Source organism: Rhineura floridana, chromosome 14 (genome assembly GCF_030035675.1).
Source record: "Rhineura floridana isolate rRhiFlo1 chromosome 14, rRhiFlo1.hap2, whole genome shotgun sequence".
Lineage (NCBI taxonomy): Eukaryota > Metazoa > Chordata > Lepidosauria > Squamata > Rhineuridae > Rhineura > Rhineura floridana.
Genome location: NC_084493.1, coordinates 12,813,610 through 12,832,202, shown reverse-complemented (window position 1 = coordinate 12,832,202; position 18,593 = coordinate 12,813,610). Strand labels below are relative to the sequence as shown.

Genomic DNA, 18,593 nt, shown 5'->3' with positions numbered 1-18,593 from the left:
GCAAAATTAGAGCAATGTAAACGCTTGTCCTAACCTATGCTTCACGTCAGAAATAGCTGGCTATAACCCTCAGTGTACAGTAGGGCCCTGCTTTCCGGCGCTCCACTTTACAGCATTCCAATGATACAGCGGTTGTCAATTGCAGAAAGGCCCCGCTCCTACGGTGCTTGTTCCGGTTTTACAGCGTTTTTCAGGCGTCAGGCGCCATTTTTGTCAATGTTAGTCAATGCGTTCCACTTTACAGCGGCGGTCCAGAACGGAACCTGCCGTATGAGAGGGGCCCTACTGTATTTCAATTTCTTCTGTTAGAGCACTTTGATCCCATATGGGACTTGTCTGAGATGGAATGATGGCTAGGACCAACACTATGTTTTGAGAATCACATTTGACAGATAGTTCACATTTATAAGCAAGCACAACACAGGATTCAATTATTATACCAAAGTTGATTACCTGAAAACACACATTTAACATATCATTAAAGTAAACTAAATGGGACATGATTTAAATACTATTAATATTTTCATTAGAATTCATGAATGGGCATGTTCACACCAGTTTCATGGCATGTAGAGGCAAAGCATGGTGGAGAGGTGCTGTGATGCCCCTGTATTTTGATTACTGTAAATATGGTAAGTGCAGGTTTTGTAGGGTAAATGTGGTAAGTAGAGTGAGTGAGAGGGGGGAGTACATGGGCTAGAATGCTGGAGAATGCTGTATTGTGATTGGCTGAGCGTTTCAGTGGCTGAAGGTATAAATGAGAGGATGACAGTTGAGAAAGGGTCGGTTGTTGTGGGTTGGATTATATTTGGCTGGTATTAAGGCAGATTAGATATGACTGGAAACATAAAGAGTGACACTATATGAAACTTGTTAAATATCCCATAAGTAATCTTGTTATTTCCTGGTGTTTATAAATAAGTATTTTATTGGTTTACCAAAAGCCTGATCCTTGGCTGGGGTTTACACAGACCAGAAGAGAGGGCAGGGTAATTACCAAGGTGCAGAAACAGTATCAAATGGTGGCAGCGGTGAAGAAATAGTGTATCATCAAGTATCCAGGGCAACCCAGGGCTGTATGCTTTACAGGCACAAAGATACAGGGGGGTTGTGGCCTGCAAGTGCACCCAGACACAAAGTAACAATAAGCCAGAAGGGGACTAAGGCAAAGTCCAAAGGCAATATTGTGAAACAGGGAGTGGCTGGTGGTGCTGCCTAGCAGTGGGATCTTGAGAGATCTGTGCTACAGCCAGTGAGAGAACAAATAAAACCTGGGATCCTGATGGGAGGGACCTAACAGGTTTGAGGTAGGATCCTCACAGGTGCATGTGTACTTTTTCTGCTTAATCCATGGATATGTGTATCACTTCTGGATCCATGAGATGTTCGTGCAAGGACCTAACTCTTGCACAGGGCTTGTGCACTTAAACAACATGCACAGGCAAAATGCAGAGTTGATTCTTAAACTACATGAGGGATATCAATCATGTGGCTGGGCCCATGCATGCTGTATTTTAGGTGTGTAGGCTCTATACAAATTATATGCGTAAGTGTGGATGTCTGGGAAACCTTGAGGCAAAACAGATACATCTAGCTGACAGAGGCCTGGCTTGCGCATATTAAACCATAGCTAAGATTAAACTATGGTTTAATGTGAAGGAGCAGTGTGCTGGTGCATGCAGCTAACACAGTGGTCACTTCACTCCTCCCCTGCTCCTGCTACACCAGAGGGAAGTACACCAGAAACATGTGATAAACCAAGAAAAAGGCTTGGCTTCCGATCATGGTTTGCTTGAAAAGAAACAAACCATGGGCCCAGGTTTTGACACTGCAACAAACTAGGCTCTAGCTCATTTCTTGGCAATATGGCAGCATCAGGAAGGAGCAAAATGAGCACTGTATTAGGTATGTACAAAAGCATGCTGTTTGTTCGAGTTAAACCACAGTTTATTTTTACATGGTTTGACATTACATTAACCAGGCCGAAATGGAAAAGCACAACCTTGCTCCACAACTTCTGCATTGTATATTTCTGCTGTAAAGTTCACCGGAGTTGATTCTTGACAATATATTTTAAAAAGCTAATTATGTGTTAAAGAGCACAAATGATACAAATGCAAACATACCTCACGAATTTTCTCAACAGCCAATGTGAAAATGTATGCAATGACAATCCATTCTTGAATTGAAGGCAGCTCTTCCATTTTCACAAGAACCACAAATGTATAAAGCATCAGAAATCCTAAGTAGGCCAACTAGGAAAAAATAGAATGTCAAATATTAAGAAAGGTACCTATATATCAAGTAGTGGGTTTTTTTTCCCCAAACAACAACAAAAACCTCACCGTGTTAAACCAGAATTTCACTATTGGTGCATGATAGAAGGCATAAAACTTTCGTGTAATGGGAAGCCTCTTGGGTTTTATCACTGTCTCCATGTCATGCTTTCCTTCAGTACTGTCCAAGACCTTTACTTCTTTAAACACTTCCTAACATTAAAATAACACAATTTAAAACCACATAGGGGAGTAACATTTGGTTTTGTTGTTAAAAATGTGTTTGTGTGTGCACGATTACCATTGGTATTTCTTCCGCTATGTTTTGAAAGTTGTTTTCACTGTCTTCCATAGTCATTTGATGTGCATCTTGAGACTGTGGTATATGGGACATTTCTGCCTTGGTTTTGTATTCTAGCATTAGTATTGTAGGGGGAAGCAAGATGCTCAGTATTACCTGTAAGATGTGAACATCAATTTATTTAAAAAGGGTTGCTTCCACTCAGTGGTACACTTAAAAGCAAAACAAAAACACAACTACCCAGCACACAGAAGCCCCCTCTCCTTCCTCCCCCACATTTCTGCACAAACCTGTCAGGTAGCAAGTAAAAGATGTAGAAGAATGATTAGAACGTTCCATAATATTCTTATGGAAAAAATATCTGCAATTTCTAAAATGTTATTAGACAGAATGTGTTCAAAGATACTCCTACTCTTCATCCTATTTGTATTAGGTCTACAGCAGCCTTCTGCAGCCACTATGCAGTTAGCTGAGCCAGTCTTCCTAATTCCATTTAGAAGTCATACATTCTAAAGGACACCCATCCATCTTCGTAAAAATGGGTGTTACTCTTAGTTGACTAGCAAAGCAAGTTAGAGATGACAAACTGGAACACAAGGACAGACTGTACTTTAAAAATGCTTCAGGATGTTCTGCATTAACATAGTATTTTTACAGAGTAATTTTCTTATTATGCTTTCATATAGTGAGGTAAATTTTCAGTGCTGTATACAAAGAAAAACAGCACTCCTGCAGTGGTTAATCCAGACTATATGGCTTACTTGATGTACACCATTCTGAAAACTTACACCCACTTGCATCCTGCTGATTTGTCTGAATTCTGTTAGCCTTCTTACTTGCTCAGCTTATGCTACTAAAATATAAATATGAGGTTTCTACATCAAGTTTTACTTTACTACCTGTAGAAAGCATAATGGCATTTCAATATTTACAAGAAGGTTTCAGTCTGTTAATGTTTCACCACTACATTTTTACTAGTAGATTAGTTCTCATGATGATCTAAGTATCCACCTCTGGTTAAGGGCTACTTGCCTGGTTTCTGCCTTCTACATTTCTGTACCTTTTTTCAAAAAAGATAATAAAGCATCAAAAAAGAGTTATTGTTCATTCCAGTACCACCTCCAGCTTTGATTATGTTAACAAGCTTTTTTGTTTAACCCTACGTAAAGAGTACAGTGAGGAAAACTTTGCACAACTATGCTTTCATATAAGTAATACAACTATAACAACAAAAATGATGGATTCTATTGAAGACAAATCTATAGACTAGTTACCTTGTACCACGAATTCTTCCTCATGTTCAACCTTCCCATCCACATATCAGACAACAACATTTGTGTACAAGTATGAGCTACAAAAGGGCGAAGCCGTGAAGACACTGCTAGTTTTAGGCAGGTGGCATTACTCCAGTTTTTCAGCTCGTACGTTAACAATTTCATAGCCATTGTTTCATCCTGTCGGAATGACTGTTCCAGTAGCTCAACTGCCAGCTGCCCAAACTCACTGTGAGAGAGGAACGACACAAGACTTAATCATGTCAAAGATTCACACAAATATTACAGACTAGGGGGTTCGCCCCTGCACACTTTGCGTATCAACCCCCCAAAGCACCCCATCTCCAAGCACCCCCATTCCCCTCACCAACTCCCATTTGCAATACCCCCAGTGCCTCCAGGCTCTGATGCATGTCAGCTGCCATGAGCCTGCTCACACTCATTGCCCGCTTCCCTCACCTGTTTCTCTGTTGCTGTAGCCCCCCACCTCCCCTGACAAATGTTGCCGCCAATCAACATGCCTAAGCTGCCGCAGCCACATCTAGGCAGCTTGCCAGCTTCCTAGCCACCCAGGCTGCTGCTGACATATAGGCTGCTCCCGCCCAAGCTGCCATTGTTGCTGTTGCCTCCTCCTCCTAGGCTGCCACCCTGCCTAGGCTGCTTACCAGCCTCTCACCCATCTTTACTTGCTTCCTCCCTGAGCCTTGCTTGAGGATGGACAGATGGGCGTGCGCGCACACACGCACACACACACAGAGAGAGAGAGAGAGAGAGAGAGAGAGAGAGAGAGAGAAACACAGAGGAAGATATGTAGACAAAAAGGACCAGCTATGGGAGATGAACAGGAAAATGGCAATGATGTTGAACTCTGTGATCTACAAAGGTCCTACCTGACTTTCCACAATTCCTGCATCTTGCTATTTTTTGCAATTCAAAAGGCAGTCCATAAATAAATAAAATAAATAAAGAAGCATAATGCTAAGTCATGATTTGTTTTAACCATGGGTTCTTCAACCAGCCATGTCTCACAGGTAAGCAAACAAGCTATGATCTGTTTCTCCAAAGCTTGGCTTATTTTCCAACTGCTCATGGCTCTATTGCTTGGCAAGCATCTACGGCGAGGTGTCCATACAAACCATAGTTAAGCAAGGCTGCTGAGTTCAGACATAACCCCAAACTGTAGTTAAAACAAGCCACAGTTCATAAACCAACAGATCACAAATGACAGCTTTTTGTCACTGTCTGTTGTCAGAAAACAAACCACTGTTGGTCTGCTGGGCTAGGATTGGATGCTCAAACAAGCCACACTTTAGCTAAACAAACCATGGCCCCGGTTGCACATCACAGTAAACCATGGCAGCATACTCATGCATGGTGCTCAAACTTCACCTGCCCCATTCCTCCCTTTGCTGAGCAGGGAGGAAACAAACACCACCACTGGCTTAGGGTTACATGCAAACTGGTACTCCAGAAGTCGACTTTGTCTTGTGATTTGTTTGGACATTAAACCAACAATGACCACTGGTTGCCACACAACATTTTGCCATTGCTGTGGTTTGTTTTGTCCCTGCTTAGCAAAGGGAGGAGCAGGGCAGGTGCAATTTGAGCACCGTGTACCAGCACACTGCTCATTCACAGCATGCTACAGTTCATCTGTAACAATAGCTTCCTGTGATGTGCAAACCAGGTCTATGTAAGACACACTGAGCTCCTCGGGGAAAAGAGCTTGGTGTAAGTGTAATTTTCTCATTGGAGCCATGCTCAAAGAAGAGAAACAGGCAGGAGCAACAATGTAAAAGGCAAATTAATTATGTATTTATGTGTATACACAGAGAAGCTGGAAAAGAGCTGCTCTAAGCCTGGGCATGGTAAGAAAAAAAAGTCGGCAGGGGGAGAGCCTCTTAAGTCAGTCCAGACGTAGAATTCTAAGTCACATGACTCTGCCTATCCTAGGTAGTCGGAGGACCCATGTCTGGATGATTCCCTCCCACTAGACAGAAAACCAAAAGCATTTAAAAACATCAAATTTGCAGTTCTACTTTAAAAGTTTATTTAGTAGCTGATAAAAATATTTAACAAAATAGAATGTTTACTTCGAATACTGTTTCAACTCTTCCGAGGTATCATCAACAAGGTCACTTTGTTTTGATTCGTAGGCCATGGAACGATACAGCTTGCAGGCCACTAAGGCTTTTGCCATCGACTCTTCACCATGTTGCCAGAAAAACAGAGCCATTTTTTGCCTCTTCATTAGCACTGCCCACAGTAGCAACTCATTAAGAGGGTAAGGAAATCGTCTTGTTTCTGGATCATCAATATCTACTATGTCATCTTTGGGTTTTTTCTTTTTTCCTTCTTCTGTCATGGTATCGGCCTTAAAAGAAAAAGGACTAATTTTTAAAGCTTCTATAGAAGGAGAGCTAGACCTATACACAAGTTAAAGAGAAAGCACAATTGTAAAATGTGGCAATCAAATAGCAGAAATTTATTAAACACATACTAGGAAGATACTGTTTCAGAAGAACATCCCTCAAACAAAATATTACAGTGCACCAAAATAACCTTAGTAAATAAATCAGAAAGAAAATTTTCAATATTAGCATCTTGCCCCATTGAATGGGCAATTTTAATTTTGATCCTTTGCTAGAAGGAAGTGTCATGCGAGCATCTCCCAAGCAAAGAAGTCTGTTTTGCAAATAAGGGAAAATACGGGCACGGTTCCATGGCCACAAAATCAGAGACAGGGAACTTTCTGTTAACTCTCAACATTTCTCATCTCATTTGCATGTGGCCTTAATGGAAATACTTACAAATCAAAAAAAGACCCCACTAACAGACACATCCCAGGACAAATGGTTCATTTTTATAAGATTCACAGCAACCAAAGAACATGATTAGAGCCCCCCCCCCACCTCCCTATGGAAAGACACTTTAGGCTGAACACACTATATATACCCCATGGTACACGGGCACCGGACCAGAAAAGGAACAGACTCGCCTTACCTCACTACCACCTCTCACACCTGACAGGGCCTACACAGATACACAACTTCCTTGAACTCAAGTACTACCTTAATTTGACTTCCTTGCCTGGGACCCCCTTCTCCCCTCCTTTTTCTCTTTATACTTGGCCCAAAACATGAAGCTGGGATACTATGATATTATGAATGCCTGCACTATATAATGTACACCGCATGAAATTTTTCTACTTGTACCCTTGCCCTTCTCTACATTCCTGTATAGTTGTACTTTACAATTAATTTTTATTTTTATACTTCTCAGTACATGCCAAGATCACATCAAGATGACAAGAGCCCCATTCCCTCTACTCTACATTTATCTACTCCAAGGGCTACAGGCTGCTGTGTGCCTCATACCTTTGGTTTGTAAGGCTGTGCAGTTTTGATGAAATGATTATGCCGCATTTTTTCTTTCTTATCCACCCTGTTACCAAAAGGTTCATGGCTTTTACGCAGCTGAGGAGTGCTGCCTGAAGCATTTCGTCCAGACCGCTGAAACAAAGAAAAAAGGATTCTTTCAAATGTAGTACATTGCCTGAATTATGTGAAATCATGGAGATGACTCATGATCTGAATTACAAAACCAAGATGATTTTTATATATAGCCAATAAGAGATAGCTTAGTATAGCATAGCAGTGAGAGAATGAGCTGTGAAGAGTCCTGGTTTGATTCTCATGTCAGTTATGAGCTTCCTACAAGCCCTAGAACAGTTCAAGGTCTCTCAGGCTCCATTTACTGTGTAACGATAACAGTGGCCTTACCATGCAAGATTATCGTAAGGTTTGTTGAAATCATATACGCAAAGTTCTTTCAGCATAATCCAGCCAAAACAAACACTTAATTGTGGCTGCATCATGTCCAGTATATTACTATTATTACTATACAGTGATACAGTTCAAAGTATCAAGTGCGCAAACGTTCTAGAGATCTTAGGGGAAAAACCCTTCTCAGAAACGAACTGCAGTTATTGGATTGTTTTACATTTTTTCAAATACTACAATTGTTTGCATTATTTCAGTTCAAAGACACCACATACCCGATTGCTGCCGCTGAGACTGTTGTATATCACTCTGAAGCGTTTTCGTGTGTAGGTGCATCTGTAGGTTCCTCCCATCAAATATTCGACAACAAGCCCCATATCAATCAAAGTCAGTTTATACCCTGGAGGAAGGTTTCCCTGGGGACAAGACGATATTAACTCAGCGCTTATACTGCTGCAATCTCTATATGGCACGTCATCATTCTACATAAGGAGAGTGAGGGATACTTTGCATGAAAGTGCTTCTGGGTTCGGTCTCTAGCCCTTATTGGGAAAGACGTCTGGCCAATTAGCGCAATGCCACTGCTAGTCGGGAAACATGGACTAACAGTGACTCTACATCTCAGATTAGGTGCAATACCAAACCACGGTTTGGCTACCTGGAACAGGCGGCAGAAGCATACACTCCCTCCTTCCCCTGCCCTCTTGTGCATGGGCTCTTTTGTTCATTTCCTTCAAACTCATGATGAAGCAATGTGCATCCATGAACATGCACCCATTAGAACATGAAGCAATGTGCATCCATTTCTTGTGGATTACATTCTAAACATTCTAAACAGAGTGCCAAACACTCTTTGGGAGAGAGGTGGAAAATATAAATTACTTCAAAGCAAGTTCTCCATCGTGCTCACTATAGTAAGTGTTTATTAGTAACATGAGGAGAGGACTGAGACTTAGTTTTTTGTTTATATGTATCTAGAGACACTGAAGTGTTTTAACCACTGAGAGACATACCTGTTTGACATCTCGAACAAGGTGACACAGTGCTGGATTTGTTGGGCCTTGTTTCTTGATGTAGAAGAGAAGAATGCAGACTTTTAGATACACTGAGGCATGTGACAAAACAGAGTTGCAGAATGACAGATTGCAAAATTGTTTTTTTTCCCTCAAGATATTAAGGCTGTACATAACTCAGCAATGTTTTTATTAAAACAGAAGCACTGTCTTCTGTATGATTAAATTATCTGACCGCAGCTTAAAAACAAAACAGAAGCAAAATAGCCCCTTGATTTGTTTTAATGATAAAACAGTTCTGCCTAGCCAAAGCTTCCACCAGACATAAAGAGAGGCTGTGCTTCTCTGCAAACATTAAAAAACTGTTCGTTTGATAATTAACAGTTCTTCTCCACTGTGTTTTCCACTGAGGGGAATCCTGTGAGCCAGTAACAGGTTCCCATCCTTCCCAGATAAGGAGTGTTTAAATCAGGAACCCAAAAATAGGGCAGGAACGCTTAGCCACTGAAAACTTTTCTGGCAAAAAAAAGCTCTAAAAACAACTTTAGATTTCCCTGATAGTCCTTTTCCTCAATCATTTGTGGGCCAATCATTGGAAGTGTGGAGAGGGATCGCAGCTGCTGGCTCCCTTCCGTCCTAATTTGTCTACCATTTCTTGAACCTCACTCCTTAATCCTTTGCCCCTTTTCAAAGCCCAATTATTTCCCCTCACTATTACTTTTCAGCCTTTTGAAAGATATGTCAACACTTTGCCCCAAATGATACTGATGTCATTCAATTTCCATACATTTAAAGCTATTTCCATAAGCTTGTTAAGATTAGCTCTTGAATGCAGGATGTTAATGTCTTCAATGTATGATCCAAACCCCGTACCATCAGAATGGAGGCTCCTGTCGACATCTCAAATTCTGTACCCGAGTTACTAATATAAAAATAACAACCTCCTTGGACCCAAAGCAATTGTTGCCCAAATCGGTTCTAAGCAGTATTTCACTTTGAATACAAGTGTGCAGATGAAAACTAGAAACATAATAGAAACACATTAGAAATAAGAAATAACGCTTGGGAATCTTAGAGACTTACAGTGTTGTAAAGTTCTTCCAGTCTGGGAATTGTCAGAAATTTGTGCATGCTCACTCCATTTTCAATAAGAAGTTTCACAAAGGCAACTCTATCCATCACAAGAGCATCTAACATAGCCTGCTCCAAAGATCCAACCTGAAGAAATAAAACAATAATCCTTAAATGATATATGTGAAAAATAGTAGTAGTAGTATTTATTTAATACGGTCACAGACCAGCAAAGTTATATAAAAGGTAGTTTAAAAAGTGACAGAAGAGCAAAATACAGTTTTATAAAATTCCCTCTCTCAGGAGGATGACAACATTTTTTTTCCTGATTTGCACTGAAATCATAATCAACTTAGAAACCCTTTCAGTGATATCAGAGGACACATCCCTTAAACAGTTTGGTACAAAGGTTGCGGAGTAACTTCCAGAAAAGTAAAATGTGAAAAATAAGGAAGACAGTACTGGTTGTTGAAGACTATTTTTATTATAAATACCAAAGTACTATTACATTTTTCCCAAACATGAAGTTCTATCAAAGTACCTGAAAGTTATATTTGCTAACTGATGTAAAATGAAAGCAAGTTCCCAGTTTTATTTTGCACCAACTGAAGTTTCCAAAAAGCCTACAAGGGCAGGCATCCCTAGATTGATGTTTTACAGTAGTCCAAAGAAGATGCTACCACAGCATGGATAAAACTGTGGCCAAAGCTCTCTATTTCTAGATGGGGCTTACCACGCTATATTTGCAAAATGTGCTGTGCGACATGGACTCAACATGGGCCTTCAAAGACAGGGCCATATCTAATAGCACCCCAAAGCTGCAAACCTGGTCCTTGGGTAGGGGGTGCAATCACGTCAATCTGAACATCACATCTCAAACCGGACAAATCACCCACCAATGGTACCTTGGCTTCAAAGGCCCTCATTTGGTCCATTACTGATTTCAAGTCCCAATTCATACTTCCACAGCTTCAGCTTCACCTGAGTTTGATGACAAGTTAGTCATCATCAGCATATTGATGACACCTCACTCTAGATCGGGGTGGTTAAACCTTGACCTGATTAGCGATGAGGGGGGCAATAACTCCCTTCTTCAATTAATATGCATGGATCAGTTGAAGAGGGGCTGTGTGCACGTGTGCGCACGAGAATCATAAATACACATGCCTGAGTGTGGGGTGGACACATGCACTGCTGACATGCAGCCCCTGGAGAACTGAATGAGGCTGAGTCAGAAGAAAAGGTAAGCCACTTCTGCTTTAAATCACAGAAAACCTCACCCAGCAGTTTCAAGTAGACATTTAACATCACAGTGGTCCAAGCAGAGCCCTGCAGAACTGCCATGGGGAAGATCAAGAGCTCCCCAGCATCACACTCTGAAAATGATCATCAGGGCAACAGCAGGGTCAAAGCAATGCAATGCTCCTGATCCCCACCTTTGACACTCAGCTTAGATAGATATTATACAAAGAAATTAACAGTGGTACAGCTCCACTATCCTTCTCCCCAACGAAAGCAGTGTCAGTGTCAAATCCAGATTGGAAACCAATCCAGATTATTGAAATGGATGACATGAATAATCTGGACCCAAGAGTGTCTGGGGTTGCATAGCAACCATACCTGCTCTAGCACTTTGGAAGAGGGAGGACCAAAGAGTGTTTGAGACTGTGTGATTAGGAAATCAGACAGCCTTCTGTTTATACCAGAGCACTATGGTTTTGACTGATGATTTTTACTTAACAGTAATTCAACATTTTATTAAGAAGTTGCTACATGTTTACATACCAGCCACTGTTGTCCATAAACAAAAACATGATTTTTGGCAATGTCAACTCTATCCCATGCAAGTGTAAGGACAAGCTGGTCAAATGCAGAAGCATTTGTGCCTAGAAAAACAAACACAGAAAACAGATTCAAGCTTTTAAGCTGCTCACTACAAAAATCCTGTTTTTAAAAATCATCATTTTACATCAAAAAGATCCAATATAGGTGCCAACTAAAAAACAACTGATTCCATGACTTGGTAATGGAAATAATGCACAACCTATCCAATTCATATTAAAATGCAGTAACAATTTTTTCAATTTTTTTAACAAACATTTTTCAATTTTTTTAACAAAGTTTTTAAATTCTTTTTTAAAAAATGTTTTTTTAAATTTGTATATTTGTTTTTAATATTTTTAATTGTTGAAAACCACCCAGAGCTTTAGCTATGGGGCGGTATACAAATGCAATCAATCAATCAATCAAACAAACAAACAAACAAAAATTATATACTACAGGAAAATGTTTGAGTCTGAAAAGACAAGAGCTATTTTTTTACTACTACTACTACTACTACTACTGAGGTGAAAAGGTGGAATTTCTGAAAGCTTTAGTCAATAGCAAAGTACTCTGAAAGGGAGAGAATGTGTTTGACTGTTCAGATCCAGAAAGCACTGCCCTCATTCTGAAGTGGTTTTCTAAAATTGTAACAAACCTACATCGGATTGGCTATGTAGTATGCGATGATGTTATTCAAGCCAGGGATAGCCAATATCGTGTCCTCCATATGCTGTTTGACTCCAACTCCCATCAGCCACAGCAAGGCCAATCATCAGGGATGATGGGAATTGTTGCCCAACATCATCTGGAGGCTATCCCTGACACAGTGACATAGACAAAATCAGATGGCATCTAATTAGCTGGGATCACTATTGCCAGCAAGAAGAATAGTTCCAAATCAGCAGCTGCCAATCTGAGAGTGAGAAGGCAAATAACAGCCAGTAAAAAAGATAAGTCAGATTGTTGGGAGGATTGGGGGGGGGAGTAGTAGTGGTGGTGGAAATGGGGGGATCATTTCCACCACAAAAATGGTCAATGCAATCATAATTATGATATGCTTTTAAAGATCAAAAACTTACCTTTTAGCAGTGCTGTAAGGATTGCAACATCAATATCTTGATGCTCATCAGACCCAATATGGAACACAGTGATCTGTTTTAAAAATTATATTTTGGGGGGGAGGGAGAATTTTCCATCTCTTAATAGCTCCTTTATGTATGGTTGATCACAACAAAACTCAAGAAAATGCATTAAAATTATCAGCTATAGTATATACAGAATTCTAAAATCACATATGGAACTGTAGAACAATTAAATGAAACAGTAGTACTAATAACATATTATGCATGTAATTTGGAGACCACCATTTAAAGCTTAGCAAATTCAAACTGAGAATAGAAAAAGAAAAATTACATATGCCCCAAATCCATCAAAGGTTTACAGACTGCTAAACAATTATCTCTAAATGACATCAGTAAGAATAACACTTGCTAAACACTCTCCAAATTATGCCTGAAGTTCTCACATATTCAGATGATGAAATGATAAAATCAAATGCCAATTCTAACTTCAATAAGACTCACTAGATAAGTTATACCAACATGCTCTGTTTAAAAATATTATAAAGGAAGACATTGTGCCCAAGTTCCAAAGACCTGCTTCAGACAACTCCAAATCTCCCTCTGCCCCTCTCACCACACACACAGAGTGGAGTGGATATAGCACCAAATTATGGTGTGCTTTTATATGTATGAGTCCACAGTTAGGCAAGATGTTCCATATAGCAATTCCATCTCTCCTTTCCTTATTTGAGACAAGGAAACACCTTAGTTTGCTATTGCAACTGAATCACAAACCAAGAAGAGAGGAGAATTACAGCACATGAGAAGGAGTTTACAAGACCAAGACCAAGACCCACTCGCATAATGTTATCACCAAACGACGGATGGGAATTTCATCTGAATTACCTCATTGCTTTTGAAAAACTTGCCTGGTTTTCATAATGTACCTACTCAAGATCTAGAGGTACAAAATACCCCTGGGTGCAGAACAAGCTGACCAGATCTTGATCTTGGCCAATGTCAAAAAGGGAGGGGAAGAAAAGACATCAAGACAAATAACTAAGATCAAACCAATGCAAAACAGAGAAGAGATAAAACACACCAAAGGAAAAGAACATGTTTATCTGAGCCACACACTCAGCTCAGACATAGCACCAAGCTGTAGAGTTGTTTCCAACGAAGTTAGAACAGATCCACTGAAATTAATGGATCCAAGAGAGATATGTTCATTAATTTTAGTGGCTCTGCTCTGACTATCCATGGATACAGCATATGGTCTGGCATTATGTGAAGATCTTGGGTTCACATGCTTCCTCCCTTACATACTGCAACTTCCTACTTCCCTGGCTTGCAGCAAACCATTGTTTGCTGTTAATCTGTGCTAGCAAATGATGGTTTGTAGTTTTCTTGAAAATCAAGGACCAAAACCTGTTTTCCAAGGAAAGGCAAACCATTATTTTTAGATTTGCCAGGAAATAGTCTAAAGACGCTGAATGCAAGCAGGTCTAGTTCTAGCCAGAGCCTGGGAGGGCAACTTCTGGAAAAAACCCATACACACAAGTTTCAGCAGGAAATAAAGGAAGAATGCAAGTTCAAACCAACAATACATAAATAATATATACTGAAATGAGAGTATATTAGCTAAAGGTTCCTTCTGGGCTCATTCGTGGAGGGCCACCATGGTGCATCTTGACAAAACAACAAAGAAACACACAACAGAGTTAATCTATGAGCCCAGAAATAATCAAAGCAAAATGTAAGTTTGGGGCTGGACTATTTTAATTTTTCATAGATGGTGGGATTCATAAAACGTTTATAAGAAGAGTATAATACACACGATTGTTATTACACAAACAATTACATTGTCACTGTATAATTATATTGTCACTGTATACTATGTAGAAGTTTACTTACAAGTTCTCTTTTTTTCATGCACTCCAGCAATGTCTGGAACAAATGAACTGCCTCGCTCTGACCAAAATTAAATGTCTTTTTGATGGTTGAAATGACTTCAGGTTCTGCTCCGTCAGGAATATTTCTGAGATTAAATAAAAATCAGTTTAAATATACAACCATGTGAAGTATTCTTCACATCAAGGGGAGGGATTGTGGCTCGGGCAGTAGAGTGCATGGTTTTGCATGCAGAAAACTGTAATCCACAGAATCTTTTGTTGGAAAGATCTCAGCTAGCAAGAGAAGGACTGATGCCCAAAAAAGATCTTGAACAGCTACTGCAGCTCTGAGAAGACAATACAGAGAAGACAATACAGAACTAGGTGGACCAATGGTCTGACTCAGAAGAAGGCTGCTTCTTATGATTACACTGATTACACTTTTAAAAGCTTACCCTCCCTCTTCCGTTTGCTTATAAACATAAGCCAGGATGTCTGCAGCTCTGCCAGTCCCCTCACAGACCACCACTGGCACAGGTGGATTTTCCTGAAGGTATTCCAGAACTGTGAGGATAACATTGGGGCCACCTTCAAATATGAGTGCCACCACAGGGACACCCTGGCCAATTCCTAGACAAGAGAAGTAAAAAATAATAAAAATGCAGTTATTTCTTTCATTATGCATTGTTGGTAATAAGCACATCACAGTTCATTTAAAAGTCAACTATGAAAGAATGACTCATACTCAAAAAAATGGTTATAAAGAACCAGAGCTACCCTCAGGGCATTGCATACCTAAAACAGAATTGTATTTTTTTTAAAAAACGTGCAAAGCTAAGCTAAGCTCTGCAATGAAAACCTGAGTTGTGCAGCCTGTACAGGCACACCCCGCTTAACGTCGCTTCACTTAACGTTGCCTCGCTATAACGTACATGCTCCATACATCCCCATAACCCGCTTAACCTTTGCGCGCTTTGCAATAACGTACACTTTATTGGCATGACGCCACTCCTGTCTAGTGGTGATTGCGTGCTGTACAAGTGAAGACAATTGCTTCACTTAAAGTTTATTTTCGCTTAAAGTATACTCTCCGGTCCCATTGCGAATGTTAAAGCGAGGTATGCCTGTATAAATTAAGTAGATTTTTTCATTGTCTTGCACATTTGTTCAACTCTTCCAAGTCATGGGAAAGGACAATGAGCTATACAGAACACTGATGCCCCTCCCTTTAAACATTTGGAAATCTTCTGAAGCAACTTCTCTGGTATCCAAGAATTCATCAGGCCTTGCCCATGCATCGTCAAAATATGTTCATCATATGCCTAAGGTGATGGTTTGAAGGCACATGATGTAGTAACTTTGCAGAAACTAAATGCTTCAGGTAATTGCTTCTGGCAGCCCCAAAGAAGTGGATTTGGAATGCTCTTTGGGCAAGTTAAGCAATAATGATACAAAATATAAAAAACAAGGGCAATGCTTTTTAACTATCATACAAATCTTCACCAACTACTTTAATCTTCCTTAGTACCTGTATAGGTAAATTCTGCTCAGAATGCCTAACATAATACTAGACTCCACTTATTCCTTCTATTGCACAAACAAGTTAAAATGCTGAGCAGCACACATTTTAAATACAGTTAATCACACCACAAGGTCTAAAGTGTGGCTTACATGTTTTGAAGACCTAATTAAACTGTAGCCATCTCAGTCAGCATAAACACAAATGGAACACAGGAAAACTGAAAACATGTAATAACTTTACACAGGAACAAAGTAGCCCATAGTTACAAGAAATGCAGAATATAGAAACACTATAAAAATTTTCTTTGCCAACTCCTACTCAAAACAGAATCATTGTTTTTCAAAATACGTTGGGAGTAGATGTACAAATACACGGTTACCCAGAAGCCAACTTGTAGAAATGATAATTTACAGCAAATCTTCTGTGACTGAAGCAGCCCAGATTAGTATAAAAAGGTCAGGGGTTCCCTACATTATTTCACATTCAGATCCAAGGATTACATGCCCACAATTGCTTCTACCCCTGAAGAGAGAGGAATTTCTGTTGTTAGAACTCAAGAACTGGAAATGCAAATTGCGTGTGCGTCTTGTTCCCTGTGTGTTTTTTGCAGTGTCTAAAGCCATTTAGAGAGGTCAAACTCAAGAGAAGTTTAAACAGAGGTATCACTGGGTGATGCAATGGACTAGGGAGGCGGTGTTCCTAGTAGGACGGCACTCCTCCTCAAGGAGCAAGTTCATATGTTGGAAGTGTTGTTAGACATGGCCCCATCTCGATATTGTGTCTGTGACATGACGCCCCTTCCGCAAGTTAAGGCTCGTGCACCAGCCGTGATTACTTTGGGATGGAAAAAGCAGAGGCCACAGATGGAGAATCTGGAACCTTCTGGATGTTGCTGGACTACAACTCCAATCAGTCCTGACCACTGTCAAAGCTGGCTGAGGCTGATGGGAGTTGGAGTCCAACAACATCTGGAAGATCACAGATTCGCCACTCTGGTCAAGGCAACTATGCACTTCCTGGTAATATCCAGTTTGGACTACTGCCACATGTTGTTCAGGAACGGCACAGAGGGAACATATCATACCTTAAGACCCAGGGTTCTAAAGGATCACCAGCTCATCTTCTCTGTGTGCCTCCAGTTTCATAATGTTCTCGCCAGGGAGGCTCATCTAGTGTTCTTATTCCTTTTCAGCACCAGGCAAATACCTTTTTTTATTTCTCCAGGCCTTTCTAAATATTGGTTGCACTTATTTTCTTACTATTGTATGCTTCCACTATTCTGCTGTTTGTAGCTTTTTTTAAAAACTATAGGTTTTACTTTGATTGTTTACTTTCTTTAAGCTATCCTGAGAGTGATAACACTGAAAGGTGGGATATAAATTTTCTTAATAATAAAACATATACATCCATTAGAACCAAATGTAGTAAAGCTTTTCCTGGATGGCACTACTTGTGGCAGCACAACAAGAAAGGGTGTGTGTGCCCATAATGATCCATAATATTGCAAGTCCCTGCAAAAAGAAAATCAGCACTTCTCCCTGACTTGCTATTTTTCTAAGGACAGGTAGTTTTCAATATGGAGAATCATTTAAGCCTGCAATCTCAGTTCTTTTCGCCAATAATGCAAGTCCAGAAAGCCTGTGCATTTCCAGTTGAGGTTTCTTCCCCCTCATTTAATATAGAATAAAATGACCCTCTACCACATCACTTGCAAATTATGGCCCACACATACGTGCATGGATCCTCTGCAGGTTGATAGTTTTTTCCAGTTCTCTTCGTAGCTTTACTTCTGCTCCATATTTTCCAACTGTGCCGTCATCCACCAATATGAAATGGGAATGAAGATTATTCAAGACATTTAGTTTGCTCAAAGGATTCAGCAGGGTTTGATATGGAGCAACAACCTAAACATAGAACAAAACAGAAAAATTTTGTTCAGATGGGCATAAACCAGAATTACCTTCTTTAAAAAACTGGCAAGCTTCAACAGTCCAACTGCGAATGACCTATTTATCCATCAGCTGTGGATCTCCACTCCTGTAGAAAATAAGTTGTAATACAAGGAATAAGCTATAATCACAATGAAGTAAGCACACAGCAAGGAAAATGCAACAAAATATAATTTGCAAGGTGATTTTTATTCTAAAATATTCCTTTGGAAGACTGAGACTTTCAACGTTTTTTTAAAAACAAAACAAAACTTAAACAAAGCAGTTTTTAAAGACTAGCTGGATTCTGGCATGCCTATACACGGATTTGGGATTAGCAATTTATACAGGATGTGCAAGCTCTCAGACAGTGGAGATCTCCCTTTTACAAGAAGAGCCTCTTATTTACTTCACAATCTGACTTCATGAACTGAAAAATTCTGATCAAAGTCTTAATGTTGTTATGAAAGTGTTTTTCCCATAAACAACTGAGATCACAAAGATAACAAATTAACCAACTTACATCTCTCCCAACGAGGTCATTTCTGTTTTCAATCACTCCCCATGGAGCTATTCCAATAGTGCAAATCTTTCGAGATGATTGAGAGGCATGTTCCTTGAGGGCATCACCAACATGCTTTGCAACTCC

The 18,593-nt window shown here is 40.0% G+C and overlaps 1 protein-coding gene across 6 annotated transcripts in view; it reads right to left on the bottom strand.

Moving 5' to 3' along the window:
- Positions 1–18,593, bottom strand: part of TRPM7 (transient receptor potential cation channel subfamily M member 7) — a 95,886-nt gene that overhangs the window by 37,792 nt on the left and 39,501 nt on the right. For 5 of the 6 annotated variants that reach the window (XM_061595872.1, XM_061595873.1, XM_061595876.1 and 2 more), the window contains exons 6-20: positions 18,468–18,592; positions 17,749–17,920; positions 14,950–15,124; positions 14,517–14,640; positions 12,621–12,693; positions 11,503–11,603; positions 9,730–9,864; positions 8,647–8,700; positions 7,909–8,049; positions 7,229–7,363; positions 5,945–6,225; positions 3,852–4,080; positions 2,578–2,733; positions 2,346–2,489; positions 2,127–2,255 (exon numbers count right to left, since the gene is read on the bottom strand). In XM_061595872.1, coding sequence (XP_061451856.1) covers positions 2,127–2,255; positions 2,346–2,489; positions 2,578–2,733; positions 3,852–4,080; positions 5,945–6,225; positions 7,229–7,363; positions 7,909–8,049; positions 8,647–8,700; positions 9,730–9,864; positions 11,503–11,603; positions 12,621–12,693; positions 14,517–14,640; positions 14,950–15,124; positions 17,749–17,920; positions 18,468–18,592 — 2,174 coding nt within the window. The remainder of the gene's footprint in view (positions 1–2,126; positions 2,256–2,345; positions 2,490–2,577; positions 2,734–3,851; positions 4,081–5,944; positions 6,226–7,228; positions 7,364–7,908; positions 8,050–8,646; positions 8,701–9,729; positions 9,865–11,502; positions 11,604–12,620; positions 12,694–14,516; positions 14,641–14,949; positions 15,125–17,748; positions 17,921–18,467; position 18,593) is intronic. The other variant, XM_061595874.1, reaches the window with a different exon arrangement.